Here is a 26,918-nt window from a genome sequence, read left to right on the forward strand (position 1 = left end):
ACTGTTCGAAACTCAGTATTGTCCAGCCTGTCATTCCCACAAAAAGCCTGGCTGCTCCTGTTGTCACTAGAAATTAAACAACTTCTAAATTGGAGATCACAAAAGACTTTCTCTCTGACCTAAAAAAGGCGCTTACGGAAGATGACTGGTTCCAGCAACACATGAATGAATGCACTATGAAGGATGGATTGGCTTGGATTGGGGGCAAAGTTATACGTCCCTGTGTCCATTAGGACCATTGTACTCCAACGGGCTCATGACTCCCGGATGGCTGGACACTTTGGGTTCGTCAAGACCCTGCACCTCATTAAGAGGCAATTTTGGTGGCCCTCACTGAAAAAGGACATTGAGGCTTATGTAGCTAGTTGTCCCATTTGTGCCGCAGCAAAACACCCTCTGGGTAAGCCCCAGGGTTTGCTCCAGGCAGTGGCTCACCCAGCAGCCCCGTGGAAGGAGATCTCCATTGATTTCATTGTTGAACTTCCAGAAAGTCAAGGAAACACAGTAATCTGGGTTGTTACTGACTTATTCTCCAAGCAAGTTCATTTCATTCCTTGCTCCAAGATCCCTTCCGCTAAATCTCTTGCTAAGATGTTCATCTCACATATATCGCTTACATGGGGTACCCGACTGCATCATTTCAGACAGGGGTGTTCAGTTCACCTCCCTATTCTGGAAGGAATTCCTGAAGTGGATTGGCTCTGCCCAGGGGTTAAGCTCCTCCCACCACCCTCAAACTAATGGGGCCTGCGAGAGGATTAATTCCTGTGCTGGAGCAATATCTACGTTGTTTCATCAACTACCAACAAGATGATTGGGTGGAATTGTTGCCTCATGCTGAAGTGGCGTACAACAATTCCGTGCACAGCAGCCACTGGCTTTACCCCTTTTTGTGTGGTGTACTGACAGGATTTTGTGCCCATTCCAGAGATTCCTCACGAGCAGCCGCAAGTGTCTTCGCTGTCCAAGTGGAGTGATCACCTTTAAGACGTATGGCTTTTGACACTCCAATCAAATGTTTTGATCTTTGCCATTTATTGCAATTCATAATACTACGTTGCAATTGACAGTCTTCAGCAGCTATCAAATTGATTCACGTAGTTATAAGTGAGAGGACCCATAATGTTTCAAATAATTAATTATGTTTGGTGATTCAGTTAATACATACTTAAGGCTATATTTTGACAGTACAATGGTAGTAATGAAGGAGTCTGAATAGGTTCTTACGACTGATTTGTATTCCAAAAGTAACTAATGTGCTTTTTTTCACTTTTCCTTTTCTATTCATTATTAGAGTCAACTCTTTAAAAGTTGATAGGGATGTCAGAAAATCAAGAGTATGGTGATGGAGGGTGTGGTCTGGAGACCAAAATAAAACTTAGACATGTAAGGCTTGTGGCATGTAAGTGGCTACAAACCTTAACACTATGCTTACAAATTTCCAGATACGAATAATGTGCCTATGTACACATGTACAGTACATGACATCAGGGTCCTTGAAACCAGAGGAATTCTGGTCGCTTGACTCTCCCCCACCTCCAACTCCTTTGGCACTATCCCCCCCCCCCTAATTATGGGAGTGGTTGTTTTTCCAATAATAGAACAGAAAATATCTATTCAAATGTATTTGCAGCATGTTAATTTGTAGCATGTTAAGGAAAAGCATTTGGAAGTCCCACAATAACTATATACATTAGAAATCCATAGATTTAAATTTTATTTTATCTGGAAGACAATTGTGTATCTATAATGATCAACTTAATTCCTAGACAGGAGCAGATTGCTAGAAAACAAACCAATTACAGCCTGTGTATCCTATAAATCCACTTCAAAAAATTCAGTGAATTGAACTAAATACAGACAATAAATCAAATTAATTTATAGAAAGGATTTGATTCATGGAAATAAAATACTCAAAAGTAAACCAATATACAATATTCTACATATGTCCTAGTATCCTTCTATTAATATTATATACAAGGAAACTGATTTCCATAATAGAAAGAAAAAATTATTCACAGTACTCTTTTCCACTAATATTGAGAGGGTTAGCTTGAGTATCTATTACGAAGTAGACAGTCTTCCCTTAGTCTTTCTCCTATATCACTGCAAGAATTAGATATGGAAAAGATGTGAACAAGTAGTGCTCCCTCTGAAATTCTTTTAATTGTGGTTCACACAAATGTCTCACCAGAAACCTCCAAGTATCTTTAGGAACTTTTCCTCTGCATGCATAGTCACAAGTCGGTCTATGTTATGCATTATTTTGCTGCAAATTATTTTCCAGTACTGTTTTTGTTACCTTTGATTGCTTGGGCTTTCCACTTTTCTCGGTTTTGTTGCACTACTTCTGTCCATGTGGCTTTAAAACATTGAAGTCCACAGTGAGGATGGAACAGTGGAGTGAGGCACTTCCTTCTGACCCAGTGCTGTTGACACTTGATCTTTTGACTTCTGAGGGGCTAAGGCTATTCAGACTGGGAATGCATATACAATATTAATGACATTTTAATTGCTAAGAAATATTAAGTCACATTACAATTTTTCCCTTTCACTTTTTTTTTTGATACATGTGAATATTCCTTGCCATTTTTAAAAAAAGATGGAACCCTCCTACTTTACTATACTTTTCACTCCCCAAATCATGAGAAATACTTTTAAACCCTTCTCACATCCACTCTTCTGTTTACGAACTGTTTTACTAACTAAACAACCACATGGTGAAATAATAGCTGCTCAGCATGATGTCATTGCAATGGAACCTCTGTGAAGAGGGAGAAAAACACAGGGGAAAGGACAGAAGTTCCCACCAATGGAAAAACAGCAGAAAAACAGTCTGTTGCCAGCTCTATCCAATATGCTGACTCTGTAAACTGCTTAGAGCAGGCTGAAAGCCCTATGAAGTGGTATATAAGTCTATCTGCTATTGTTATTGCTATTGCTATCCAATTTTTAGTTGAATGACCTGAACTAGAAATTAGCTGACAATGGGATCATAGAGGCATGGAGTTGATGATAAGGCAATCCAAACACTGCATATTCTGATTTGCTCTGATTTTAATTTATTATTAAAAATAGCAAGAGCCAAGGTGGCACAGTGGTTAGAGTGCTGTACTGCAGCCACTTCAGCTGACTGTTATCTGCAGTTCTGCAGTTCAAATCTCACAGGCTCAGGGTTGACTCAGCCTTCCATCCTTCTGAGGTGGGTAAAATGAGGACCCAGACTGTAGGGGCAATATGCTGACTCTGTAAACTGCTTAGAGAGGGCTGAAAGCCCTGTAGATTTACTGTCATATAAATTAGATACTATTCTAAATATATCTGTGTTATATTACAATTATATTATTTGGAATAAGGTTCAATATCAAGAGCAGATAAAATATGTTTGGTCCAGAAAATAATCCCAAAGGATTATTCCAGGATATTTCAGGATATTTATCTTCTTCCAAATATTATTCTTGCAATGGTCTTTTTAGCCTGGTCAACTTGGATATTCTTGATCATTATATCACATATGACTTAAACACTCTTTTTTTACCTCAGAAAAATAAAAAAATTACACAAACGTACAAACACAAACAAAACACACACCTTAAAGTAGAAGTTTCTACTATAAATATATGATAACTGACCTGGATCTCCTAAATCCCGTCATACCAGAGTTAGAGGCTTCCTCGATGAGAGGTGTTACAATCTTCTCACTCATATCTGTCAGCACAGTGAAAGTAGGTTCCACAATAAAATCAATAAAGCCTGGGAAAGCACAGAACAGAACAAATGCAAGAAAATCAGCTACTTAATATCATGCTTCCTACAAGATAAACATACCAATACTTCAGAAGTGGTTTTAATTTTTTTTCGAATCTATTCTGTAGGTGTAGCCTATTTTGTGGGTTTCCCTTGGCAGTCATGTAAGCGGGTGGGAGTGAACAACTTGTAAAATGTGGTGAAATTCATTTAACAATGCTCTTGCTTAGCAACCAAAAGTTTGGGCTCAATTGTGATCATAAGTTCTCTTTCTTTTTCCTTCTTTCTTTCTTTTCTTTCTTTCTTTTCTTTCTTTCTTCTCTTTTTCCTTCCTTCCTTCCTTCCTTCTTTCTTTCTTTTTTCTCTCTCTCTCCTCTCTTCTCCTCTTTCTTTCTTTTCTTTCTTTCTTTTTTCCTTTCTTTCTTGTGTCTCTTTCTCCCTCTCTCTTTCATTCATTCATTCCTTTCTCTTCCTCTTTCTTTCCTTCTTTCTTGTGTCTCTCTTCCCCACTTCCTTCCTTCCTTCCTTCCTTCCTTCCTTCTTTCTTGTGTGTGTCTCTCTCTCTCTCTTTCATTCATTCATTCCTTTCTCTTCCTCTTTCTTTCCTTCTTTCTTCCTTCTTTCTCTGTCTCTCCCCCATTTTCTTTCTTTGTTTCTTCCTTCTATCTTGTGTATGTGTGTGCTCCCACTTTCTTTCTTTTTTTCTTTCTTTCTTTCTTTCTTTCTTTCTTTCTTTCTTTCTTTCCTTCATTTTTCTTCTTCCTTCCTTCTTTCTTTCTTGTGTCTCTCTCCCTTTCTTTCCTTCCTTCCTTTCTCTTCCTCTTTCCTCCTTTCTTCTTCCATTCTTTCTTTCTTGTGTCTCTCTCTCCCTCTTTCTTTCTTTTCTTCCTTCTTTTCTCTCCTCTTACTTTTTTTCCTTCTTTCTTTCTTGTGTCTCTTCTCCCCACTTTCTTTCCTTCTTTCTTTCCTCTTTCCTTCTTCTTGTGTCTCTTTTTCCAACTTCATTTTTCTCTTTCTTTTTTTTCTCTCTCTTTCTCTCTCTCTCTCCTTCCTTTCTCTCTTACTCTTTCTTTCTTGCTCCCCCCTCACACACACACATACCTTCCAGTTGGCAAAAATTTCTGTTTTGCCAGCTGGAAGGCTGGCAAAAGAAGCCTCGTTTTTCCTGCTGCCCATGGCACTTCACTTGCTGCAGCTTGAACACCGGGAGGTGAGAGTAGTGCTGTCTGGGTTTGGGGAAGGGCCGTTCCTTCTGCCCAGCTTACACACTTGAAAAGACCACACGGTTCCAAGTCTGCAGCTAAGCCCTTCCTGACCAAAAGAGTGCCTTTTCTGGAAGAGAAACCGAAGCAGCTTCTCTCTCCTCCTCCTGCCAGCTGAAGGAAAAGCCCAAGGGAGATGGGATCCACATGCAACTCTGCAGGGCTGCGCAGCTGATCCTCTACTGACCCCTAAAGAAGAAATTATTTCTTTGGGATTGTAGCACAGACGCCCCTCCCGGATTGCAAGGCTGAAGGCTTTGGATTGATTCTTTTGGGGATGTGTTTCTGGTGCTATGATCCCATGTACAGAACGATCAGCAGGAGAAGGGGGTGGATTTTCCTGCAGCCTGTCCTTCCACCCTTTTCTTTGACAGCCACCTCATTTCCCCCCTCCATTGGAAACCAGGTGGATTTCAAAAATAAGGGAGCAGCCCGCCATGTGGCTTGTCTGATAGCCAAAGAAAGAACTGGAGGTGAGGATTCGGCTGTTGGACAAGCCCACAGGATGTGTGCTGCTCCATTGTCTTTGATAGCCGCCCTGTTTCCAATGGAGGGGGAATTCCTTGCAGAGGGAGGGAAAACACATGGATTCCCCCCTCCATTGGAAATGAGGTGACTGTAAAAGAAGGGAGCGAACTCCACGTGGGCTTGTCCAACAGCTGAATCCTTGCCTCCTGTTCCTTCTTCGGCTGTTGGGCAAGCCCATATGGCATGTGCTGCTCTGTTCTCTTTGACAGCTGCCTCATTTCCAATGGTGGGTGAATCCATGCAGAGGGAGGAAAAATGCATGGATTCCCTCCCCTCCATTGGAAATGAGGCGGCTGTCAGAAAGGGAGCACACGCCACATGGGCTTCTCCCAATCTTCCACTCCAACAAAGGAAGTGGGTGGCCGGGACATGCCTAGTGTGGACAGGAAGGGCGAGTGAGTAGAGATTGGGCAGACAGGCAGAGGGAGCAAGCAGTGGGGCAGGCCAGAGGATACGCCCTCCCCGGAAGATCAGGTACCGGAAGGAATGCTAAATTTCACTATCTGGTATGCCTGTACTGGTGTGTACCGACTGAAACCCACCCCTGCAATACTTACAACAACATGGTAAAATTGTCACTGATACTACATGCTATTTCCTACTATATGAAAAATCCTTAAATGGCCGAATAAAGCATTGTAAATAGTTCAACTTGCAAAAATGGAAATAGGCTTGTTTTGTGTTGGTGGTATTATTATTATATATAGTTTATTCATTAAACATGAAACTCAGCCAACTGAACGTTCAAAAATGCATTACAAATACCATTGACTGGTGCTAATGGTTGATACGGTTTGCTGCCAGCATCCTAGGTATCAACCAAGTACCTTCTTAAAATATAAGATGTTCTGAGTAGCACAGTTTTTGGAGTTGTGTTATTTCAGGAAGCTGCAATTTGTTGATGTATCTTGTAAAATTCTTGGACATGGTGCCAAGTACCCCAATGATAGTGAGTATCACTATTACATGCTTCATCCATAGCTGTGTAGTTTCGATGGCCAGGTGGCAATATTTTATTATTTTTTCTAGTTCTTTTTCTTCGACTCTGGCATCTCCAGAAACAGCGATATCAATAAATGTACACTTCGGCCCTCTACAACTGTGATCTGGCATGTTGTGCTCCAAATGATGATCCGTTTGTATTCGAAAGTCCACAAGAACTTCACCTTCTCATTTTTGATAACTTTTTCCACTTTATGTTCCCATAACTTTCTGGATACAGGTAAATCATACTTTTAGTTTGTAATCAGTTTGTGCGATTTTGCTGCATTCACATATTGTTATTGCAAAGTTGGCAGTTTGGGTTGACAGTGGATTTTTGTATCTTCACTTTTATGGCATTAGTCCTTGTTCTTGAGCAGCCAGTATTAAACCTTCCATTTTTTTCTTGATACTTCCCATCTTACAAGCATGTCCATGTCAAGTTGTCATTACATTTTCCTTCAATGTTTTTCAAGTGCTGTCCATTCAAAGCTTTGGCTTTCCATCTATTTAATCTATTTTTCCTTATATTCTGCCTTTGTTTCTGTTGTTTTTATGCTGTTCTCCATTTTCACAGCCTGCTGCAATTTTTCTGTACTTTGGTTCACATAATCATTCAAACTTTGTTTTTCTTCTTTTACAGTTTGATGGATTTGCAATAAACCCCTGCCCCCTGTTTTTCTTGGCAGGTACAACCTGTCGGTGTCACTTCATGGATGTAAAGCGTGGTACATATTCAAAAATTTTCGTGTTTTCCAGTCCAAGTTTTCCAGTTCAGCCAAAGTCCAGTTGAAGATTCCAGCTGAGTAACATATCACTGGAACTGCCCATGTATTAATGGCTTTAATTATGTTTCCAGCATTCAGCTTTGATTTTAATATTTTGCGGACCCTCCTAATATTCCTGTTGCGTTGACTCTGCTTTTCCATTCAAGATGTTTGTTGTTGTTGTTGTTGTTGTTGTTGTGTTGTTGTTATTATTATTATTATATTATTATTATTATTATTATTATTATTATACAATTGTATCACAGCGGCCAGTTGTTTCGCCGGATTTGGCATTGGTTACTAGTCGGGCCTCACCCGGGGGCCTAGAACGTCGTAACGTATTTTGGTAATATGCATGCAGATCCAAGCAGTGCGGCTTTTTGCATTTGACTGATGGTGATTTTGTCAATTTTTAACTGTTTTAAATGTAATTCCAGTGCTTTTGGAATAGCACCCAGCGTGCCAATTACCACTGGAATTACCACTGCTGATTTGTGTCATAATCGTTGAATTTTGATTTTTAAGTCCTGGTATTTTGAGATTTTTTCATGTTCCTTCTCGGCGACCCTGCTATCACCTGGTATTGCGATGTCTATGATTGTGACCTTATTTTTCTCAACCAGTGTGATGTCTGGTGTATTATGCGCCAGTATTTTGTCTGTTTTATGCGAAAATCCCACAAGATCTTGACCATCTGATTTTCGGTGACTTTTTCAGGCTGATGTTCCTACCAGTTTGTTGCTGTTTTAATATTATAATTTTTGCACAAATTCCAATGGATGATTTGTGCTACTGAATTGTGCCGCAATTTATAATCAGTCTGCGCAATTTTTTGTACAGCAGCTGAGTATGTGATCAACAGTTTCATCAGCTTTCTTTGCAAAGTCTGCATTTGGCATCATCAGAGGATTTTTTCGATTTTGGCCTTAATCGGCATTTGTGCGGATAGCTTGTTCTTGCGCAGCCAGGATTAGGACTCTGTTTCTTTCTTTAATGTACCTGTTGTTAACCATAACCAAGTTTGTTCACTGTCCACTTTATCTTTTATTTTTTCCAGAAATTGGCTGTGCAGTGCTTTGTTCTGCCAACTCTCCATTCTTGATTTTATCACGTTTTCTGTATTCTTGTTTCGTCTGTTGGACCTTCAGTAGTTTTTTGTTCTTTACTTCAATTAATAGATGTTCTTGACTTTCTTTTAAATAATCAGCCAGTGCATGTTTTCTTCTTCAACTGTTTGCTTCACTTGTAATAATTCTCTGCCACCTGATTTTCGGGGCAGGTACAGTCTATCAGTATCACCACGTGGATGTAACTATAGTGCATTGTCATTAGTTTCCTGGTTTTTCGGTCCAAAATGTCCAAATCAGCTTGTGTCCAGTTAACCTATACCAGCTGTGTATCTTATAACTGGTATTGCCCAGGTATTTATGGTCTTGATTGTATTTCCACCATTCAATTTAGATTTCAAAATTTTCCTAACTCTGTTGGTGTACTCTCGCTTGACAATAGTTTTTACTTTCTCCATGCTTGAGGTTATCCAACTGCAGAATGCCTAAGTATTTGTAGGCTTCATTTTCGTTGCATTTAATTAGTTGGCCATTGGGCCTTCAATTCCCTCACATGCAGTGATTTTGCCCCTTTTATGGATACAGTGGCACATTTTCCAATGCCAAACTGCATTGAAATATCGTGTGCTGAATACTCGGACTTTGTTTGTCAATGATTGGATTTCTATTTCTGACTTTCCAAGAGTTTCAAATCATCCATATATAGTAAAAGCAAATTTTTTTCAGCTTCTTTGGCTGTTTGGTAGCCTAATTTCATTTTTTTTTAAGATTACTGATAGTGGGATCAGTGAGATGATGAAGAGAAGAGGTGAAAGTGAATCACCCTGGAAAATTCCTCGCTTGATATTAACCATTCCATAGATCTCATTTCCTACTGCCAACTCAGTTTTCCATTGTTTCATCGCCTTTTCAGTAAAGGATGTAATATTTTTGCTAATGCGAGTTGTTCTAAGCATTTTATGATCTAACTATGTGGCAGTGAGTCAAATACCTTTTTGTAATCAATCCAGACCATATTCAAGTTCATTTTTTTGTTCTTACAATTTTCTAACATCATTTTATCAATTAGGAGCTGATCTTTGTGCCCCTGCTCCTTCTTTTGTTGCCTTTTGCTCTACTGGCAAGATGTTGTTTGTTTCCAAATAATCCATCATGTTATCTGCAATAATGCCTGTGAGTAATTTGAAGATTGTTGGCAAGCATGTTATTGGTCTGTAGTTTTCAGGTGTTGTTCCTTTAGTTGCATCTTTCTGAATCAAGTATTGTTTTTCCAGTTGTCAACCATTCATCAATTTGGCCCTTTTGTAAAATTTCATTCAGTTGCCTGGCCAATATTGCATGTAAACTGGTCAGATATTTGAGCCAGAAACCATGTAATTGGTCCTTTCCAGGTGATGCCCAATTCTTTACCTTTTTTAGTCGAGTTTTGACCATCTCAGTTGTTATTTCTAATACTTGCTTTGTTTGTTGCCAATGCTTTTTCTCAAAGTCATGAATCCACTTTGCCTCCTTATTGTAGTCCTTTGCATTTTCCCACAATTCTTTCCAGAATTCAACTGTGGCCTGCCTTTCTGGTTTTTTCACTTTTGGGTGCACTATTCACATTAAGACTTTGATAAAAAACGCCGTTGGTCTGATTGAAATTGCTTGATTTTGTTTATATTGGATGATTCGTGCCTCATATCTTTCAATTTTTCTAGCTGTTGCTGTTATCTGATGTTTTACAATCTCTACAGCTTCATTGATGTTCTTGTATCCAATCTATATCTTCTGATTAGCCGATCTATGGTTTTGTTGTTTTTAAAGCCGTTGCTCCTGCATGTTCTTTAAGTGTACTAGCATCTGCCCTTTAATTTTTTGACTTTTTGTTCTAATCGGATTTTCCACTTTGGCTTTGATGCTTTTTCTATTGTGTGACTAGGTATTTTGATTTTAATGCCTAGTTCATTAGTGACTATTACAGCTGCGCTGTACATTAACTGGTTTGTTTCCAAGATGGATCTCAATTCAATTGTTGAAAACACTGCATTAACCATTTTCATGATAGGGGCCAAAATTTTCTTAGGCACAGTTTTGGTGATGGTAAACATTGCCTTTCCTCATTAAGCAGAAAATGCTCCATGATCTTATCCTTCAATTCTTTTGTTTTTGAGTTAGTTCATCAGTTGGTTCAGTGATAACTGGTTCTAGTGGTGGTGGTGTTATTTCCTCCCTGAGAGCTTCTTCTGGGAGTTCTACTATAATGTCTTTAGTTGTCTTGAATATCAGTTATTTCCGCTTGTGATATTGTTTTTTTTGGGTTTTGCAATTTGCCTGAATTTCCTCAAGTTCAACTTCACTAAACACTTTATTCTGTATAATAATCGCCTTTGATCTGCTAGTCGTGTTACACTAACATTTGAATATGGATATGTTCTTTCCATAATTCATACATTCGCTTTAATAACCTCTTTTTTCTGGCTCTGAATTGTAGTAACAGGCCATTATGGCACGGTTTTCATCTGCACTATATTTTTGTCATTTTGTTGGCTGGTCCACTTGTAGCCCACTTGTCAACGGATGTCCAGGGACTCCAACATCCGCCGTGGCCCTGTTAACCTGCGCGACGACCGATGCGGTGTAAAATTTTATTCATTTCTTTCACCTATTGTATGGGTTGGCGGGGTTTTTTTATGGGGCCATTGCCAACCTGACCCCAACCCTCCTCCTTTCTCATCCGGGCTTGGGACCGGCAACAGCAGAGTTGTTGTGTTGTTGTTGTTGTTGTTGTTGTTATTATTATTATTATTATTATTATATTATTATTATGTTAATCTTTGGTGAGATTCACAGCCTTTGGGGCTAGTTGGTAGCTCAACAGCTCAAGTCCTAACCAAGGACCTAGGAACTGTTAAGATAACATCGGAGGATGTAAGCTGTTCCAAGTAGGGGTTTTTTGTAGAATCAGAATGTTCAAGTCTAATAACTTAAAATTTCCAAATAGTGAGGTAGCCCTTTGGGTATTGCTCCAAGGGCTTCAGTTACAATCGGAACAACACATTTCTTTTTCCATAGTTGCTCAACTTCAATTTGCAAGTCCCAGTATTTTGGATTTTTGCTTGCTGTTTATCTTCAATTCATGCATCACCAGGTATTGCAATGTCAATGAACCATACTTTTTTCTTTTCAATTATTGTTATGTCAGGTGTGTTGTAGGCCAACTGCCTGCCAGTCTGGATTCTGAAGTCCCACAAGATCTTGACTTTCTCATTCTCTAAATTCTTCTCAAACTGATGTTCCCAGTGGTTTTTGCTGTACTCAAATCCAAACTTTTGGCACAATTTCCAGTGAATAATCTTAGCAATGTGGTCATGGCATTGTAGGTATCAGTTTGTGAAATTTGCTGCACCCAGTGGTGACTGTCTCATCTTTCTCATTACAGAGGTGACATTTGCTGTTGGTGGTAACATGTTGAATTTTTGCCTTCATGCAATTTGTGGCTAAGGCTTGTTCTTGAGCTGCCAAAAAAACCTTCTCTTTCTTTTTCAGTACTCCTGATCTTAACCAGTTCCAAGTTAGCTTTTGATCAGCTTTGCCTTCATACTTTTCATGTATTGGCTATACATAGCTTTGTTTTTCCAATTTTCAGCTCGCTCTCAATTACTTCTTTCTTACTCAGCTTTTGACTTAGTTGTTGTCAGCCTCTGTTTGGCTGCTTGCTTTCGGCTGCCATTGAAATGGGGAGGGGGGCATGGTATTTGGGTGGGGGAGCATCAGTGCTGGAGTGACTGTGAATGGGAGTTGTTCGTGCCATCTACTGTGCCTGCTGCTGATAGAGGAGTTGCCGCCGTAGGCCAAACTGCCGGCATACCAACCTGATGATGATTTTGAAGATGTCTCCCACATGACACCTGCGGTGGTGCATTGATTGGACTATGTGATGGGGTACAAGGGGAGGGGTTGGGTCATATATTTGATATCTATGATTATGCACACTTTTGCCTCAGATCTGCTTTGCCTAGCTACTATCTACTCATAACTAGTAAAAGTACTCTTAATTCTGCAAAATGGAGTTGAGTGGTTTCTTTCTGGTTACTGATGGAAGCAGCCCTGACATTAAGCAAGATCTCAGTCTCGCACTCATCCCAGAGCTAATACCTTCCGAGTGCAACCAAATCCTAAACCCCCTGGAAAATGTCCCAACAAGGCAGGGACCAGGGGAAGATGAGGAGATGATGGTCCCAGGCTATGAAGCTATTTAAAGAGGCTTGGGAGAGGCAAAATTCCTGTCATGACCCTGGAAGAGAAGCAGAACTCCATGAAATGGAAGAAAGGTCTGTAGAGGGTTTGCTCTGCCTGAGAGAAGCCAGAGGGTGGCTGAAGATGGATCTGATCAAGATGACTCAGCCACGGACCCCACCAACAACAGCCAGAAACATTCTAAAGGAGGAGCCCCCCCCCAGATACCGGATGGCTAAAACCTCCCCTCTGGTGTGAAATCTGGGGAGAATCCAAGATTTTATGGTTTACCTTGGGCAACTGTGGTATTACATGCAACTGTTTGGAGATGATCTTCCAATTGAAGAGGCCAAGGTAAGAAAAATTACAATGGCATTGGAGAATAAGGCAGCTGTTTGGAAGGAGGCCCTGCATAATGCTGACCCCCCTACTGAGAGACTATAAAAGATTTATGGCTGCTCTGAGTAAATGCTTTGATGATTCACTCACAGAGTGAAAAGAAGAGCTGAATTTAAAACCCTTACCCAGGGAAACAGGAACTGTGTAAACAGGGGGCTCCCCCCACAAATTGCAGCTCTGCTGTGAACTGGCTGTGGAGATGGAGATTGATTTAGCCCATGACAATTATATCGAAGATAGTGAGAGAGAGAAGGTTCCCCCCCCCAAGAAGCTCCAAAAAGAGAGAAAGTGGGTCTGCAAGCAACCCAGGTTGCTCATCTCTTCCTAGTGGGAAGGAGGGACACCAAGCAGCAAACTGCCGCGCCAAGATGAGCCCAAGGCCCTCTATTAGGGGGGAGGAGGCCAGAGAAACCCCCTAGGAGGAGGAGGGAGACCGCCATGAAGGCATTGGAAGCTAGTCTGCAAATCCACCCTGCCCCAGGGGAAGAGGATCACCCTCCTCATCGGAGGAAAGTGAAACCGAATCTGATGACGATTGTATAGTAAGTTCATGATTGGGCCCCATGGTCATCCCAGTGGAACTTAAAGTGCCCTCTACTGGAGCGCAAGAGAAAAGCTGGCTCTTTTAGATTCGGGTTGCACACATTGCATCGTTAGCCCCGAAGTAGTGGAAAATTTGGGCCTAAGACTAAAAACTTTGAAAGTCCCAGTTGCTTTTTGCCAGTTGGACGGCTCAATAGCTGGAGGGAGCCCAGCCCATTTTGTGATTGAGCCAATAGACATGTGGATGGGAACTCACCAAGAGTCAATAAGTTTTATTGTAGCTCCAGGGATGGACCCCTCTATATAGGCTTTCCCTGGGTATGTAAATGGAATCCACACATCAATTAGAGGAAAGGGTGGATACGCATCCGATCTGCTACACTCTCTGAAGGAGAGGGGGCTCCCAAACAGAGTAGTGCTGGCCCCAACCTAGCAGCCAGGGGGCAAGAAAAAAATGAGGGGGAGAGAAAATCCCAAAGAATATTGGGACCAAAAGATGTTTTCAGTGAAAATCATCTGATAAATTACCCTCACACCATGCCACTGATTGCAGCATTGATATTCTTCCGGAGTAAAACTTTCGAAACCTCAGATTTATTCAATGACACCCCCCCCCCCCAATGAATGGATGAGTTAAGGAAGTTTATTGACAAAAAATTGCAAAGGGGATTCATTGAGCCTGCTAGACCCCAAGTTTTGTTCAGAGAAAAGAAAGATGGCTCCTTTTGTCTATGTGTCAACTATAAGAACCTTAATGTGGTTCAGAATCTACCCATTACCATTAATGAAAGATATGCTGGCTCAATTGGTAAAGGAAAGATTTTCACAAAATTAGACCTACTAGAGGCCTATTACAGAGTCAGAATTAAGGAGGGAGATGAATGGAAAACTGCTTTCAACTGCCCTCTTGATTGTTTTCAATTCCGGGTACTCCCATTGGCCTGCAGGGGCACCAGCTGTTTTCATGCAACTGATTAATGAGGTTTTGCATGACCACCTCTACAAAGGCATGATGGTCTATCTTGATGACATCCTTATTTACACGGAAACATGTGAAGACACATGAAACTGGTCCGCTCAGTGCTAAAAAAGCTCTGGGCAGCGGAATTGTATGCAAAACTGTCTAAGTGTGAATTTCATCAAGAGAAAATTGACTACCTTGGGTATCGCATCTCCCATGAGGGCATCGAGATGGACCTGCAAAGGTCCAAGCTGTCACTGAATGGGTGCCCCCCCCCCGCACCGCACCCGCAAACAATTGCAAAGTTTTTTGGGACTTGCGAATTTTTATTGTCAATTTATTCCCTCATTCACAGCATTGCCCTCCCTATTACAACCTCCCAAAATCTAAAGGGGAGGCCAAACCTAGACCAGGGAAGCCACTGAATTGGACTATGGAGTGTCAAGCTGCATTTGAAAAACTAAAGCAACTCTTTGAAGCTGAACCAATTTTGAAACACCCAGATTTGCCATTTGTGGTCCAGGCAGATGCTAGTGATGTTGCAGTAGGGGCAGTATTACTACAGACTAATGCTGATGGGAAACTGCAACCTTGCGCTTACTGTATATACTCAAGTATAAGCCTAGTTTTTCAGCCCACTTTTTGAGCTGAAAAAAGCCGCCTCGGCTTATACTCGAGTCAGTGAAAAATTTGCCCGAAATGGAGGAGAAAAAGGGGCGGGGCCATGCTGCTGGGTGACGCTCGTGAATGGCCCAGCGCCCCTGAGTTTCCCCTCCCTCTGTGTCAGTTTGTCGCGCAGCGTGCACCGCACCATCCCCCCTCCTCACGTTCTAATGTAATGCAGGGCTATCTTACGATTCCCCTTCCTCCCCCTCCTGCCGCTCTGCAACGATGTCCCACTCCTTCCTTGTTATGGCAAGCAGCCACATAGCGATGTCCCACCTCCTCTGGTACAGTGAGCCAATGATAGGAATCACTGTGCCGTGTGTCATAGGAGGCGGGACATCATCATCACAGCGGGACATCAGCATCATGAGGTGAGTGAAGTATTTCATTGAATACACCAGTATTGTGTGATAATAATTTGTTATGCAGAGCAAATTTTTACAATGGCTACTGTATTTAATGGGCACAGGCAGGCTGTATATGTTATTCAATGGGCAATGGCATTATTGGTATCTATTTTATTTTTGAAATTTATCGGTAGCTGCTGCATTTCCCACCCTAGGCTTATACTCGAGTCATAACTTTTCCAGTTTTTTGTGGTAAAATTAGGTGCCTCGGCTTATATGCGGGTCCGCCTATACTCGAGTATATACGGTAACACCTCTTGGAAGCTAACAAGGGAACACTGTGATTTGGGTCGTACGGATTTGTTTTCCAAACAGGTTCATTTTGTTCCTTATTCCAAATCCCATCATCTAAATCCTGGCTAAATTGTTGATTATGCATGTATATCATCTACCGGACCACATTATCTCTGATAGAGGGGTCCAGTTCACCTCCTTATTTTGGAAGGAGTTTTTGAAGTTGATTGGCTCACCCAGGGGTTAAGCTCCACCCATTCATCCTCAAACTAACGGAGCTTGTGAAGGGACTAATTCTGTTTTGGAACAGTACCTTTGATGTTCATTAATTATCAGCAAGATAATTGGGTTGAGTTGTTACCTCATGCTGAAGTGGCCTACAACAACTAGTGTACAGCAGCATGGAGTTTACCCTGTTTAAAGTAGAGTTTGAACATGATTTTGTGCCTATTCTGGAGGTGCAAACGAGAAAAGCCTCAAGTTCTGTCCCTCTCTGACTGGAGTGACCAGCTCCGCAAATCTGGTCTTTGGCATACAGGGCATGGATGCTGCTCATCGAGCACACAAGGACAGGCCTGACAAGAAGAGAACTAAACAAAGAGAATACAAGGTTGGAGATAGTGTTTTTGTCTACCAAGTTGTCTCCAAAACCACCCAGAAGTCTAAGAAACTGGGTCCTTAAGTACGTCGGTCCGTTTCCTATTGTAAAGATTATTAACCCTGTGTCGGTGCGACTGGAACTGCCTAAATACCTTAACCGTGTTTACCCAGTGTTTCTGTCAAACCTTTTGAAGCCAGAACACACTTCCTCTCTGCGGGTTCCTCTACCTGCACCACCTGCTCCTCTTCTCATTGAGGGAGAGCAACATTTTGAGATTAAGGATCTTTTGGACTCTCGGAAACATAGAAATCAGATTCAGTATCTGATATCCTGGAAATATTTTCCCTCTCATGCTGAATGGGTCGATAGGTCCCATGTGAGGGCTCCTCGACTTTTACGAAAATTCTACTCTACCTACCCCGACAAGCCATGACCCGAATTGGTTTGGACATTTCCACCTTTTCCTTGTTCCTGTTTATATTGTTTGTGTGTTTGTTCTTGTTCTTTTCATGATTTCCTTTCCTGACAGAGGGCCGGATGTCAGTTTCTGTTTGGCTGCTTGCTTTCGGCTGCCATTGAAATGGGGAGGGGGGCATGGTATTGGGTGGGGAGCATCAGTGCTGGAGTGACTGTGAAATGGGAGTTGTTCTTGCCATCTACTGCGCATGCTGCTGATAGAGGAGTTGCCGCCTAGGCCAACTGTCCGGCATACCAACCTGATGATGATTTTTGAAGATGTCTCCCACATGACACCTGCGGGGTGCATTGATTGGACTATGTGATGGGGTTACCAAGGGGAGGGGGTTGGTCATATATTGATATCTATGATTATGCACACTTTTGCCTCAGATCTTGCTTTGCCTAGCTACTATCTACTCATAACAGTAAAAGTACTCTTAATTCTGCAAAATGGAGTTGAGCGTTTCTTTCTTGGTTACTGACGGAAGCAGTCCTGACAGTTGTCTTTAAAAGGCCTCCTTTATTTACTTCCTTAATATTTGTTCTTCACTTTTCTTGATGTAATCATTCAAAACTGTGATTTTCTTCTTCCACAGTCTGTTTTACCTTGTAGGAGTCCTCACCATCCTCTGCTCTTGGTAGATATAATCGGTCAACATTAGTATGGTTGTTGTTGTTTATTGTTATTATGTTAATCTTTGGTGAGATTCACAGCCTTTGGGGCTGGTTGGTAGCTCAACAGCTCAAGGTCCTAACCAAGGAACTAGGAACTGTTAAGGTAACGTCGGAGGATAAGTAGTTCCAAGAAGGGTGGTTTTTTTGTAGAGTTAGAATGTTCAAGTCTGATAAATTTATTATTATTATATACTTTATTCATTAAACATGAAACTCAGCCAGCTGAACATTCAAAAATGCATTACAAAATATTAGTGACTGGTGCTAATGGTTGATACAGTTTGCTGCCAGCATCCTAGGTATCAACCAAGTACCTTCTTAAATATAAGATGTTCTGAGTAGCACAGTTTTTATATTATTATTATTATTATTATTATTATTATTATATTATTATTATTGTTGTTGTTGTTGTTAACTTTATTCATTAACACATGAACCTCAGTCAACTAAACATTTAAAAATATCAGAAATATTATGAACAGGCACTGTGTCAGATCCCTAAAAGTGATACTGCCATTCAATTGGGAGGAAGGAAGCCTCAGAGTTAAATCATTAGCTACATCTGAAACAACTGAGTTTTACAACTTCAGAAGTGGTTCCTGTCACCGGGAGACTGAAGGTCCCAACATCTCTGGAGGGATGTTTGTGGTAGCTATGTGGGATATTGTGGCATGACAAAACCGCGCTCGACTAAGCCGCGCCCGATTAAACCGCGTCGCTGACGTCATCAACAGGGCGACAACAGCGAGCGCGGAGAAAGAAGGGCCGATTCAACACGAGACATTCGTTTTCCCCTGGGACACTTGGTTTCCCTGGGACACTTGGTTGTAAAATGTGCGAGCTGCGGAACGGTCAGTCGCTTTCGCTCCGGCGAGACAGGCAGAAGGAATGCTGAAACACCACCGGTTTCAAGCTACGAGTCTTCCGGAAAGGAGCCCCAATGGTAGAGTATGACCCAGGGGACTTGGGCAGGTGATCAGCTGGGTGAGTCGCCGTTCTCGGCTGGCTCCCAGCCTATGCAGTGTTTTCGCTCATTTCTTTGGCCGAGCAGCGAAGATGGCGATTTCATGCTGGCGACACCGCTTCCGGCAGTGTTAACGAGGCCGGCGCCTTGCAACTTTATTTTCTGGTTGGGAGACCCAGCAGAGCCACTCTGGACTGGACTGAACAGGGGACTATTGTGCCAGGGAGGGGGTAGCTGGCCCGGATGCTGCCAAAGGGGATCGATCGGCAGGCTTCGTTGTTGCCATTACGGCCCCCCCAGGGGGCCCCTCCTGTATCACCTCAATGGCTTGTGGCGACCCTGCCGGTCTTGTTTCGGCTTTCTATTTACTTTTACGAGACTGGAAGGAGCCTGTGGATTTGCACCAGTCTATCATCAGCATTGGGGAGTGGGGTGGCCGATTCACGTGGCGCTGGATGGCAGCCTTGGACGGAAGGGGGTGGCGGATTTTTCTTGGTGTCTTGCGCCATCCCCCCACCCCCTGGCTCTACTCCATCAGGGCCTCTTTGCAGTGCAGCCCTTCTCCGCCTTCTTCTGCAATTGCCGAGCCTCCTCCCTTCTTCTACCACCTTTCCATCTGGCTCTCTCTGTTTATTGTTTACGAACTTGGACTCTTGGAGTTTCAGATCTACGCCCATGCTCCTTCTCTTGCGACTACGGCTGCCCACCGCTATCCCAAGAATATTATTCCAAATATCAGTGACATTATTCCATCTGCCCTCTATTTTACAATCGCCCACCCAATCACGGTTTTTTGGGGACCTTTGACTTTGGGTGCTTTTCAGGACCTGAGGAAGGGAGAGGGGCGGAGCCACTCTCCCTCCTCCTTCCGCACCATTGACTATCTTAACCATACTTGCGCAGTGCTCCGCACATTTTAGGAATGTAGTGTGAATGGTGTGCCTGGCTGATGTTTGTACCCACTTTTTTTAACCTCATATTGTTGTATTTTTTATGTTTAATTAACATACGTGGGGAATCCATGGATGAGAGGCTGTGTATGTATGAGAGGATTGAGAGTACAGCCTGGTGCCATCCTCCACTGAGTGCTATTGCAGAAGTGGTAGGGGGCCCAGGCCTACCTCCCGTCCCTGAATGAGTGACAAAAATCGCCTGCCAGATGGAGTGGTGGCAGTGGGAGGGGATATGGGGTCTATGGGTGCGGGGGGGGGCCGGAGCATTACAGTCACTATGGAGAGAGCAGGTATGATGGGAACTTCAGGGCTAGCAATTACTGGGGAAGGATGGTTCGCTACATCACAGAGATCCCTCCTTCCAGCCCTGCTAGTTCCACTTCCAGGGCCAGATGGCGAGAACTGTCAGGGCCCTGGTCTCAGGCTGTTGTTGCTAAATGCCAGGTCTGTGGTTCACAAAGCTCCCCTTGTCCGGGACCTAATTTTAGACGAGGGGGCAGACCTGGCATGTATTACTGAAACCTGGCTGGGTCCAGAGGGAGAATCCCCCTCACTGAAATGTGCCAGAAGGATTTCAGGTGCTTCATCAGCCGCGGCCCCAGAGAAAGGGGTGGGGGAGTGGCTGTCATTGTCCGAAGGTCTTTAGTCCCGTAGGATCCCTGCTCCGGAGTTTGTTGGGTGTGAGTCCCTGTTGATGAAGTTGGACCTTGGTGGTCAAGTGGTTTGTTGCTAACGTACCTACCTCCCAACAGCGTTACAACAGCCCTCCCCTCGCTCCTTGAGTCAGTAGCCGAGTTGGCAGTGGAGTTCCCCAGGCTTATGGTTCTGGGGGATTTCAACCTGCCTACACTTGGTGAACGCTCTGACGGGGCACAGGAGTTCATGGCTTCCATGACAGCCATGGACTTGACCCAAGTAATTCGGGGTTCGACTCATTCAGCGGGTCACATGCTTGACCTCGTATTCCTCTCGAAGCAATGGAGATGTGATCTAGAGTTGAAGGGCATTAAGACCTTGCCCTTGTCATGGTCTGATCATTCCTACTGAGGCTTGACTTTCAGAAACTAATCCCCACCGTAGGGATGGGGAACCGATTATGTGGTTCCACCCCAGGCGCCTGATGGACCCTATGGGATTTTCAGACAGCACTTGGAGAAATACCTGACACTATCGTCCACAATCCAGTAGACTCCTTAGTCGCTGCCTGGAATACAGCAGCGGCAGGGCCCCTAAACCAGATTGCGCCTTTACGGCCTCTCCGAGGCAGTGGATCCAGGAGGGCCCCTTGGTTTACCGAGGAACTCCGAGAGATGAAGTGCCAAAAGAGACGCCTAGAGCACTGCTGGAGGGCCAGTAAATCTGAGTCAGACCGAGCACTGATGAGAGCCTTTACCAGCAGGGAGGTGACACGCAGCTGGATCTGGACGATAGTTAACACCTCTCTCCGGGAGTGAATTTTCCTGCTCCTCCTAAAGGACGTGGTGGTAAGACCCCTCCTGAAGAAAACCTTCTCTGGACCCAGCCATTTTGAGCAACGATCATCCAGTCTCCAACCTTCCCTTGTTGGAAGGTTGTTGAGAAAGTGGTGGCCTCTCAACTGCGACGGTCCTTGGATGAAACCGATTATCTGGATCCCTTTCAGTCGGGCTTCAGGCCTGGTTATAGCACTGAAACCGCTTTGGTCACGCTGATCGATGATCTCTGGCGAGCCAGGGATAGGGGTCACCCCTCTATCCTTGTGCTCCTTGACCTCTCAGTGGCCTTCGATATCGACCATGGTATCCTTCTGCGACGGTTTGCGGGAGGTGGGAGTGGGAGGCACCGTCCTTTGGTGGTTCTCCTCCTACCTCTCGGACAGGTCGCAGTCGGTGTTGGTTGGAGGGCAGAGGTCGACCCCAAGGCCCCTCAACTATGGGGTGCTGCAGGGTTCGGTCCTGTCCCCCCTCCTATTTAACATCTACATGAAGCCTCTGGGTGAGATCATACGCCGGCACGGGATTAAATACTACCAATATGCGGACGATACACAGTTGTATCTGTCAGCCCCGTGCTAACTCAGCGAATCAGTAGAAGTGATGTGCCAGTGCCTGGAGGCTGTTAGGGTCTGGATGGGAGCAAACAAGTTGGCACTCTAATCCAGACAAGACCGAGTGGCTTCTGATGTCCCTCCCAAAGATTGGCCAAGTATTCCATCTCTCAGGCTGGGGGTGAAATTATATGCCCCTCAGAGAGGGTCCGCAATTTGGGAGTCTTCCTGGATCCCCAGCTGACTTTAGAACACCATTTGTCGGCTGTGACCAGGGGGACCTTTGCCCAGGTTCTCCTGGTGCACCAATTGCAACCCTACCTGGATCGGGAGGCCCTTGAGACAGTCACTCACGCCCTTGTGACCTCAAGACTGGATTACTGTAATGCGCTCTACATGGGGCTGCCCTTGAAGAGTGTTCGAAGACTTCAGTAGTTCAGACGCAGCCGCATGAGCAATTGTGGGTGCACCCAGGTACACCCACATCACACCTATCCTCCGCGAGCTGCACTGGCTACCAATTAGTCTCCACACCTGCTTCAAGGTGCTGGTCGTCACCTATAAAGCCCTACATGGCATCAGACCTGGGTACCTGAGAGACCGCCTCCTGCCGATTACCTCCCATAGACCGATTATATCTCACAGGTCAGGTCTCCTCCAGATTCCACTGCCAGTCAAGTCGGCTGGCGACTCCCCGGGGGACAGCCTTCTCTGTTGCAGCTCCAGCCCTCCCTGTGGAGATCCGGACCCTTTCTACCCTCCTGGTCTTCCGCAAAGCCACCAAGTCCTGGCTGCTCCAGCAGGCCGGGGGGGATTGTGAAATATCCAGCCGCACGGTAACTATGAATGTTGCGTATTTTAAAGTGTTGTTTGTTTATTTATCCCCTTCCCTTGTTTATTGTAAGCCGCCCGGAGTCCTTCAGGAGTTGGCGGCATACAAGACCAATAAACTCAAACTCAAACTCTGGAGGACAGTGACACTACCCAAACTTTTAAACAAGCTTTAAACCACCGATGAATGGTTTTTGAGCCACAAAGACAGCTGTCTGCTGAAGATAATCTAGCTTGGGTGGGAGGGAAGTTGTATTTTCCAGCCAGCCAAGACTGTACTTAATGGAATGTGCCACGACTCCAAACTAGCAGGACACTTTGGTTTTGTCAAACTTTACATCTAATTAAAAGGCAATTTTGGTGGCCATCACTAAAACAGGACATAGAGAGCTATGTAGCCAGCTGTCCAATTTGTGCGGCAGCCAAAAGATGCCAAGGCAAAATGCCAGAACTGTTACAGAAAGTAGCCAAGCCCTCAGCACCCTGAAAAGAGATAGCTATGGATTTTATTGTTGAAGTACCAGAAAGCACAGGGGAATACTGTCATTTGGGTCGTAACAGACTTGTTTCAAAACAGACACATTTTATACCATGCCAAAAGATCCCAACTGCCAAAAGTCTAGCCAGGTTATTCCTGATACACATTTATCACCTTCATGGAGCCCCATAGAGAATCATCTCTAACAGTGGGGTCCAATTCACCTCAAAATTTGGGAGGCATTCTTAAACTTACTGGACACCACCCAAGGACTGAGCTCCAGTCACCCTCCATGCACATACATACATACATACATATATACATACATATATATCCAAATAAACATATCATGCATATGTACATAAAGTTTTATCTTTCGTCTATCCCAAAATAAGTTAAAATCTAGTGAAATTATTCGGGAAGTTAAAACCTGTGTACTATAGTTACAGTACTCAATTTCTTTTGTGACTTTTGTGACACCAGAATAGTTGAATAGTGCTTTTGAATATAGCATTGTCATTAATGTATTCAGGAAAGCGTGCAACTGTTGCCATTCCTGACTGATTCTGCTTCCTTTACATCTATAGATAAAGCTAGATGAAGAATATCTAAATTGCAAATATATTTGATCAGTGTAATCTCATCCAGGATAGGCTACCCTTCTTCAAACCTAATACTTTCAGATTACCAGAATAGCTAGCTACATATCTTTGTTCAATTTCCCAAGGAATCAGCTATTTCTTTTCTGTTTGTTTATGAGACAGTTCAATCTGTGACTAGAGCCAGCGGAATTATAGAATACTTGTAACAAAAGCAAGCTTTTTTTTCCCAAAAGCTCAAATGGACCACATTTCCTTTTTTATTTCCTTCCTTGATATTGGAATGTTCTTCCAAATGGAAAGAGCAAATCATCTCTAGAATAAGAACAGAGAAAATTCAATCTTTACTAAACTGATATATGAGATTCCATTCTAGGAAAAACCAGAATAGGCAAAGTTAACAAGACATCTATATCTGGCGAACAAGTTGGGGAAGGCTAATTTTAAAAAATAAAGAATAGAGGCAAAGCCTAACGCTGTCATTGGCAACTATAGATTTAAATTTATTCTGTTAAAAGCAGAGAGCAAAGAGCTCAATCTCGCTTAAAATCTATTAAACACCTGCTATTTGCTTAGCATGTTCTGAAAGGCTGGGCTTTTGCCTGGCAAAGGACAAAGATTAAAAACTGTTAATTGAATAATCAGCAGAAATAGACATGGATGACAACAGCGATGAAAGTCTCTTATCAAATAACCTGCTACAGCCTCAACCTGCTACAGCCTACCAGACAGAAGGCTATGCATTTACATCTTCTAAGCCTCCCATTGAGTAATTAAAATTACATTCAATTTGGTCTGACTGATAAGGAAGCAGACTGGTTTTAGATATCACATTACACTAAGGTGACCAGACATCTCGCTTTTGGCGGGACAGTCACGATTTTTCAAAATTTGTTCCGTGTCCCGCTGCGTGTTCAAAAATTCCCGATTTAAAAAGGATGCTGTTAAAAAAGTTTTTATTTCTCTGAAGTGTCATTCTCAATGTGGCCTTTAGAGGGCAGTGGTTTCCCTCCCTCCGCTCGGCTTTTAATGTATTTAAAATAATGTTTTATTTATTGTGCATAGGATTTTTTAAAATAGTTTTATTCTGTGTGGATTCTTTTTTTAAATTGTCTTAGACTATATTTTAAATAGTCAGAAATCATTGACACTGAATTTGCACTTTTAATAATCAGGAAGCACATACTGAGTTTCTTTGAAAAAAAATCAATAATTTGTTTCCTAGTATAATTTGATTGCTTATTAGTAACCTATGACTATCACTAAATGTTGTAGCTTATGATTCTTGATGAATGTATTTTTTTCTTTTATGTACACTGAGAGCCTATACACCAAAGACAAATTCCTTGTGTGTCCAATCACACTTGGCTATAAAACTATTCTATTCTACTCTACTCTATTCTACTCTACTCTATTCATTTCTATTTCAATTCTAATAAGGAGTTTAGCTTCTCTCTCTTGAAAATGTAAGCTAGCATAAGGCATTATAATGCAAGCTAGCCTTAGCTTTTCAAACAGTTCATTTAGTGACCAAAGTTACAATGGCATTGAAAAAAGTGACTGATGACCATTTTTCACACTTAGTGACCATTTTCACACTTAGCGACCGTTTCAGCATCCTCATGGTCACGTGATCAAAATTTTGATGTTTGGCAACAGCTACAATTTATATTTGTAAATTGTAGTTACATTACACTGATGGTTAAAAATTGTCTTTCATGGTACAATATAACATTCACTGAAAACTTTATTATAAAACAAAATATCAAACTGAAAAAATATGAATAAAGTTATACTTCACTCTAAAGATATTTAAATCAAAATTTTATTTTGTGAGTTCAAGATTTAATTTTTTTAAATTACAGAATTTAACTTTGTCTGATTTTTGTAGATTTTAGACTACCAGAATTTGTGACCTCAAATTTGTCTGTATTCCTGATACAATATTCTCCTTTTGATTTGCAAAATATAACAAGTATCATAAATACTTGATAGAATGATTCAGCCTCTTTAACTGTTAAGCTAGTTAAAATAATGTCCAGCTATACACATGCAATACATACAATTTAATAAATCCCTGATTTGCATGTAAAGTTAGAGGAAGTATTGCTATAACTCTACTTTGATAACATTTGTGATGTTGTTATTTTATTATCCTACTGATATCTTACAGGCAAAACTCTGTGTGGGGCATTTATTTATTTAATCATAGTAAACACCATACATAAGCAGATGACAAAAAGTGATGCAAAACTCTATCTCTGTCAAAATATCACCTGCAGGGTTGTAATGGGTGGAGATTGTGTTGTGATATTAGAATAGTATCCAAAAACCAAGAGTTAGACATTAGCTACTGAAAGATGCTAAGGAAAAAGGAGATTTAGGTCTATCAGATATGAAATTGTATTTTGATGCATGCCGTTTGACTTGGACAAAACAATGGGTGTGCCTCCAGAATAACAGGTTACTTGAATAACAGGGCCATGAATTAATATTTGGATGGCATAGCTACATACGTTATGTTAAAGGCAAAATTAATCTTGATTTCAATAACCATCTTGTATATGTGCCACACTAAGATAAATAAATATAAACAAGGCTCTCTGCGAAGTTGCCTCTTTGGGGATCACTACAGGAAGTCTTTTAAAAAAGAAATGGTGGCAAAGCCAGACTAGTTGACGTATGGTAAAATTTTATCTTTCAACTCTGGTGACCCATTAATAAAACCAAGGAAAGAACTTGAATCAGAAATTATGTATGCCACTGCTTTACCTATCAACAACTGAAACAAAAGGTTTATCTGGATAAAAAAAAGTTATGGATTTGACTTTGTTAATAAATAAATAAAAATAAATTGGAAATTTCATTATGTGGCAATGATGAATATATTATTCCTAAAATCTATAAAATGTTATTGAAATTGAATCTGGAAAATGAATATAATATTTTTCACAGTATAAGACACTCCGAATTATAAGATGCACATAGCTTTTGGGGAGGAAAACAAGAAAAAAATCTGCCTCTGCCTCTCAGCAATTTGCCTCCTTGCAGCAAACAGTGTATTTCAGTTTCAATTTCAGCCAGGGCTACATAACTGGATTATTAAGTGCAGGGACAAGATTAATATGGGCACCCTCACCTACACATGGGCATATGTTTCAGATTCAGTACAGCTTGATTAGCACAAGCAGCTGAATGTTGGTTGGATCAGCTGTTTCAGGCTGCCGGGATTGCCATTGCCTATTGTGCCTCCCGTGCACCCCATTTTCCACCCTGAAAGGGTGAAAAATAGGGCAATGCCGAGGCTAAAAACAGCGTGTGTGGAGGCTGAAAATGGGGGCACAGATAGGCTATGCGATCTCTGCAGCCTGAATAGCTGATCATCAGGAGGCCAATCCAACTGACAAATCAGCTGCATGGGCTAATCAGGCTGGTCTGAAATCAGACCTGAGGAGAGGGGGGTACATTGTTCCAGGGCCCATGGTGCTCAAAGGAGCCCATGAAGGGAAATTTAAAAAAAATAATTTTACAAAACCAAATTTTTAAAAAGAA

General features: G+C 42.2%; 1 protein-coding gene across 1 annotated transcript in view; it reads right to left on the reverse strand.

The window, feature by feature from the left end:
* Positions 1-2,098: 2,098 nt before the first annotated feature.
* PDE1C (phosphodiesterase 1C) overlaps positions 2,099-26,918 on the reverse strand; it is a 509,951-nt gene continuing 485,131 nt past the window's right edge. Inside the window, 4 exon segments of the mRNA XM_032235871.1 lie at positions 2,099-2,106; positions 2,303-2,371; positions 2,374-2,477; positions 3,633-3,753. Coding sequence (XP_032091762.1) covers positions 2,099-2,106; positions 2,303-2,371; positions 2,374-2,477; positions 3,633-3,753 — 302 coding nt within the window.

The sequence above is a fragment of the Thamnophis elegans genome, chromosome Z (genome assembly GCF_009769535.1).
Source record: "Thamnophis elegans isolate rThaEle1 chromosome Z, rThaEle1.pri, whole genome shotgun sequence".
NCBI classification, from domain to species: domain Eukaryota; kingdom Metazoa; phylum Chordata; class Lepidosauria; order Squamata; family Colubridae; genus Thamnophis; species Thamnophis elegans.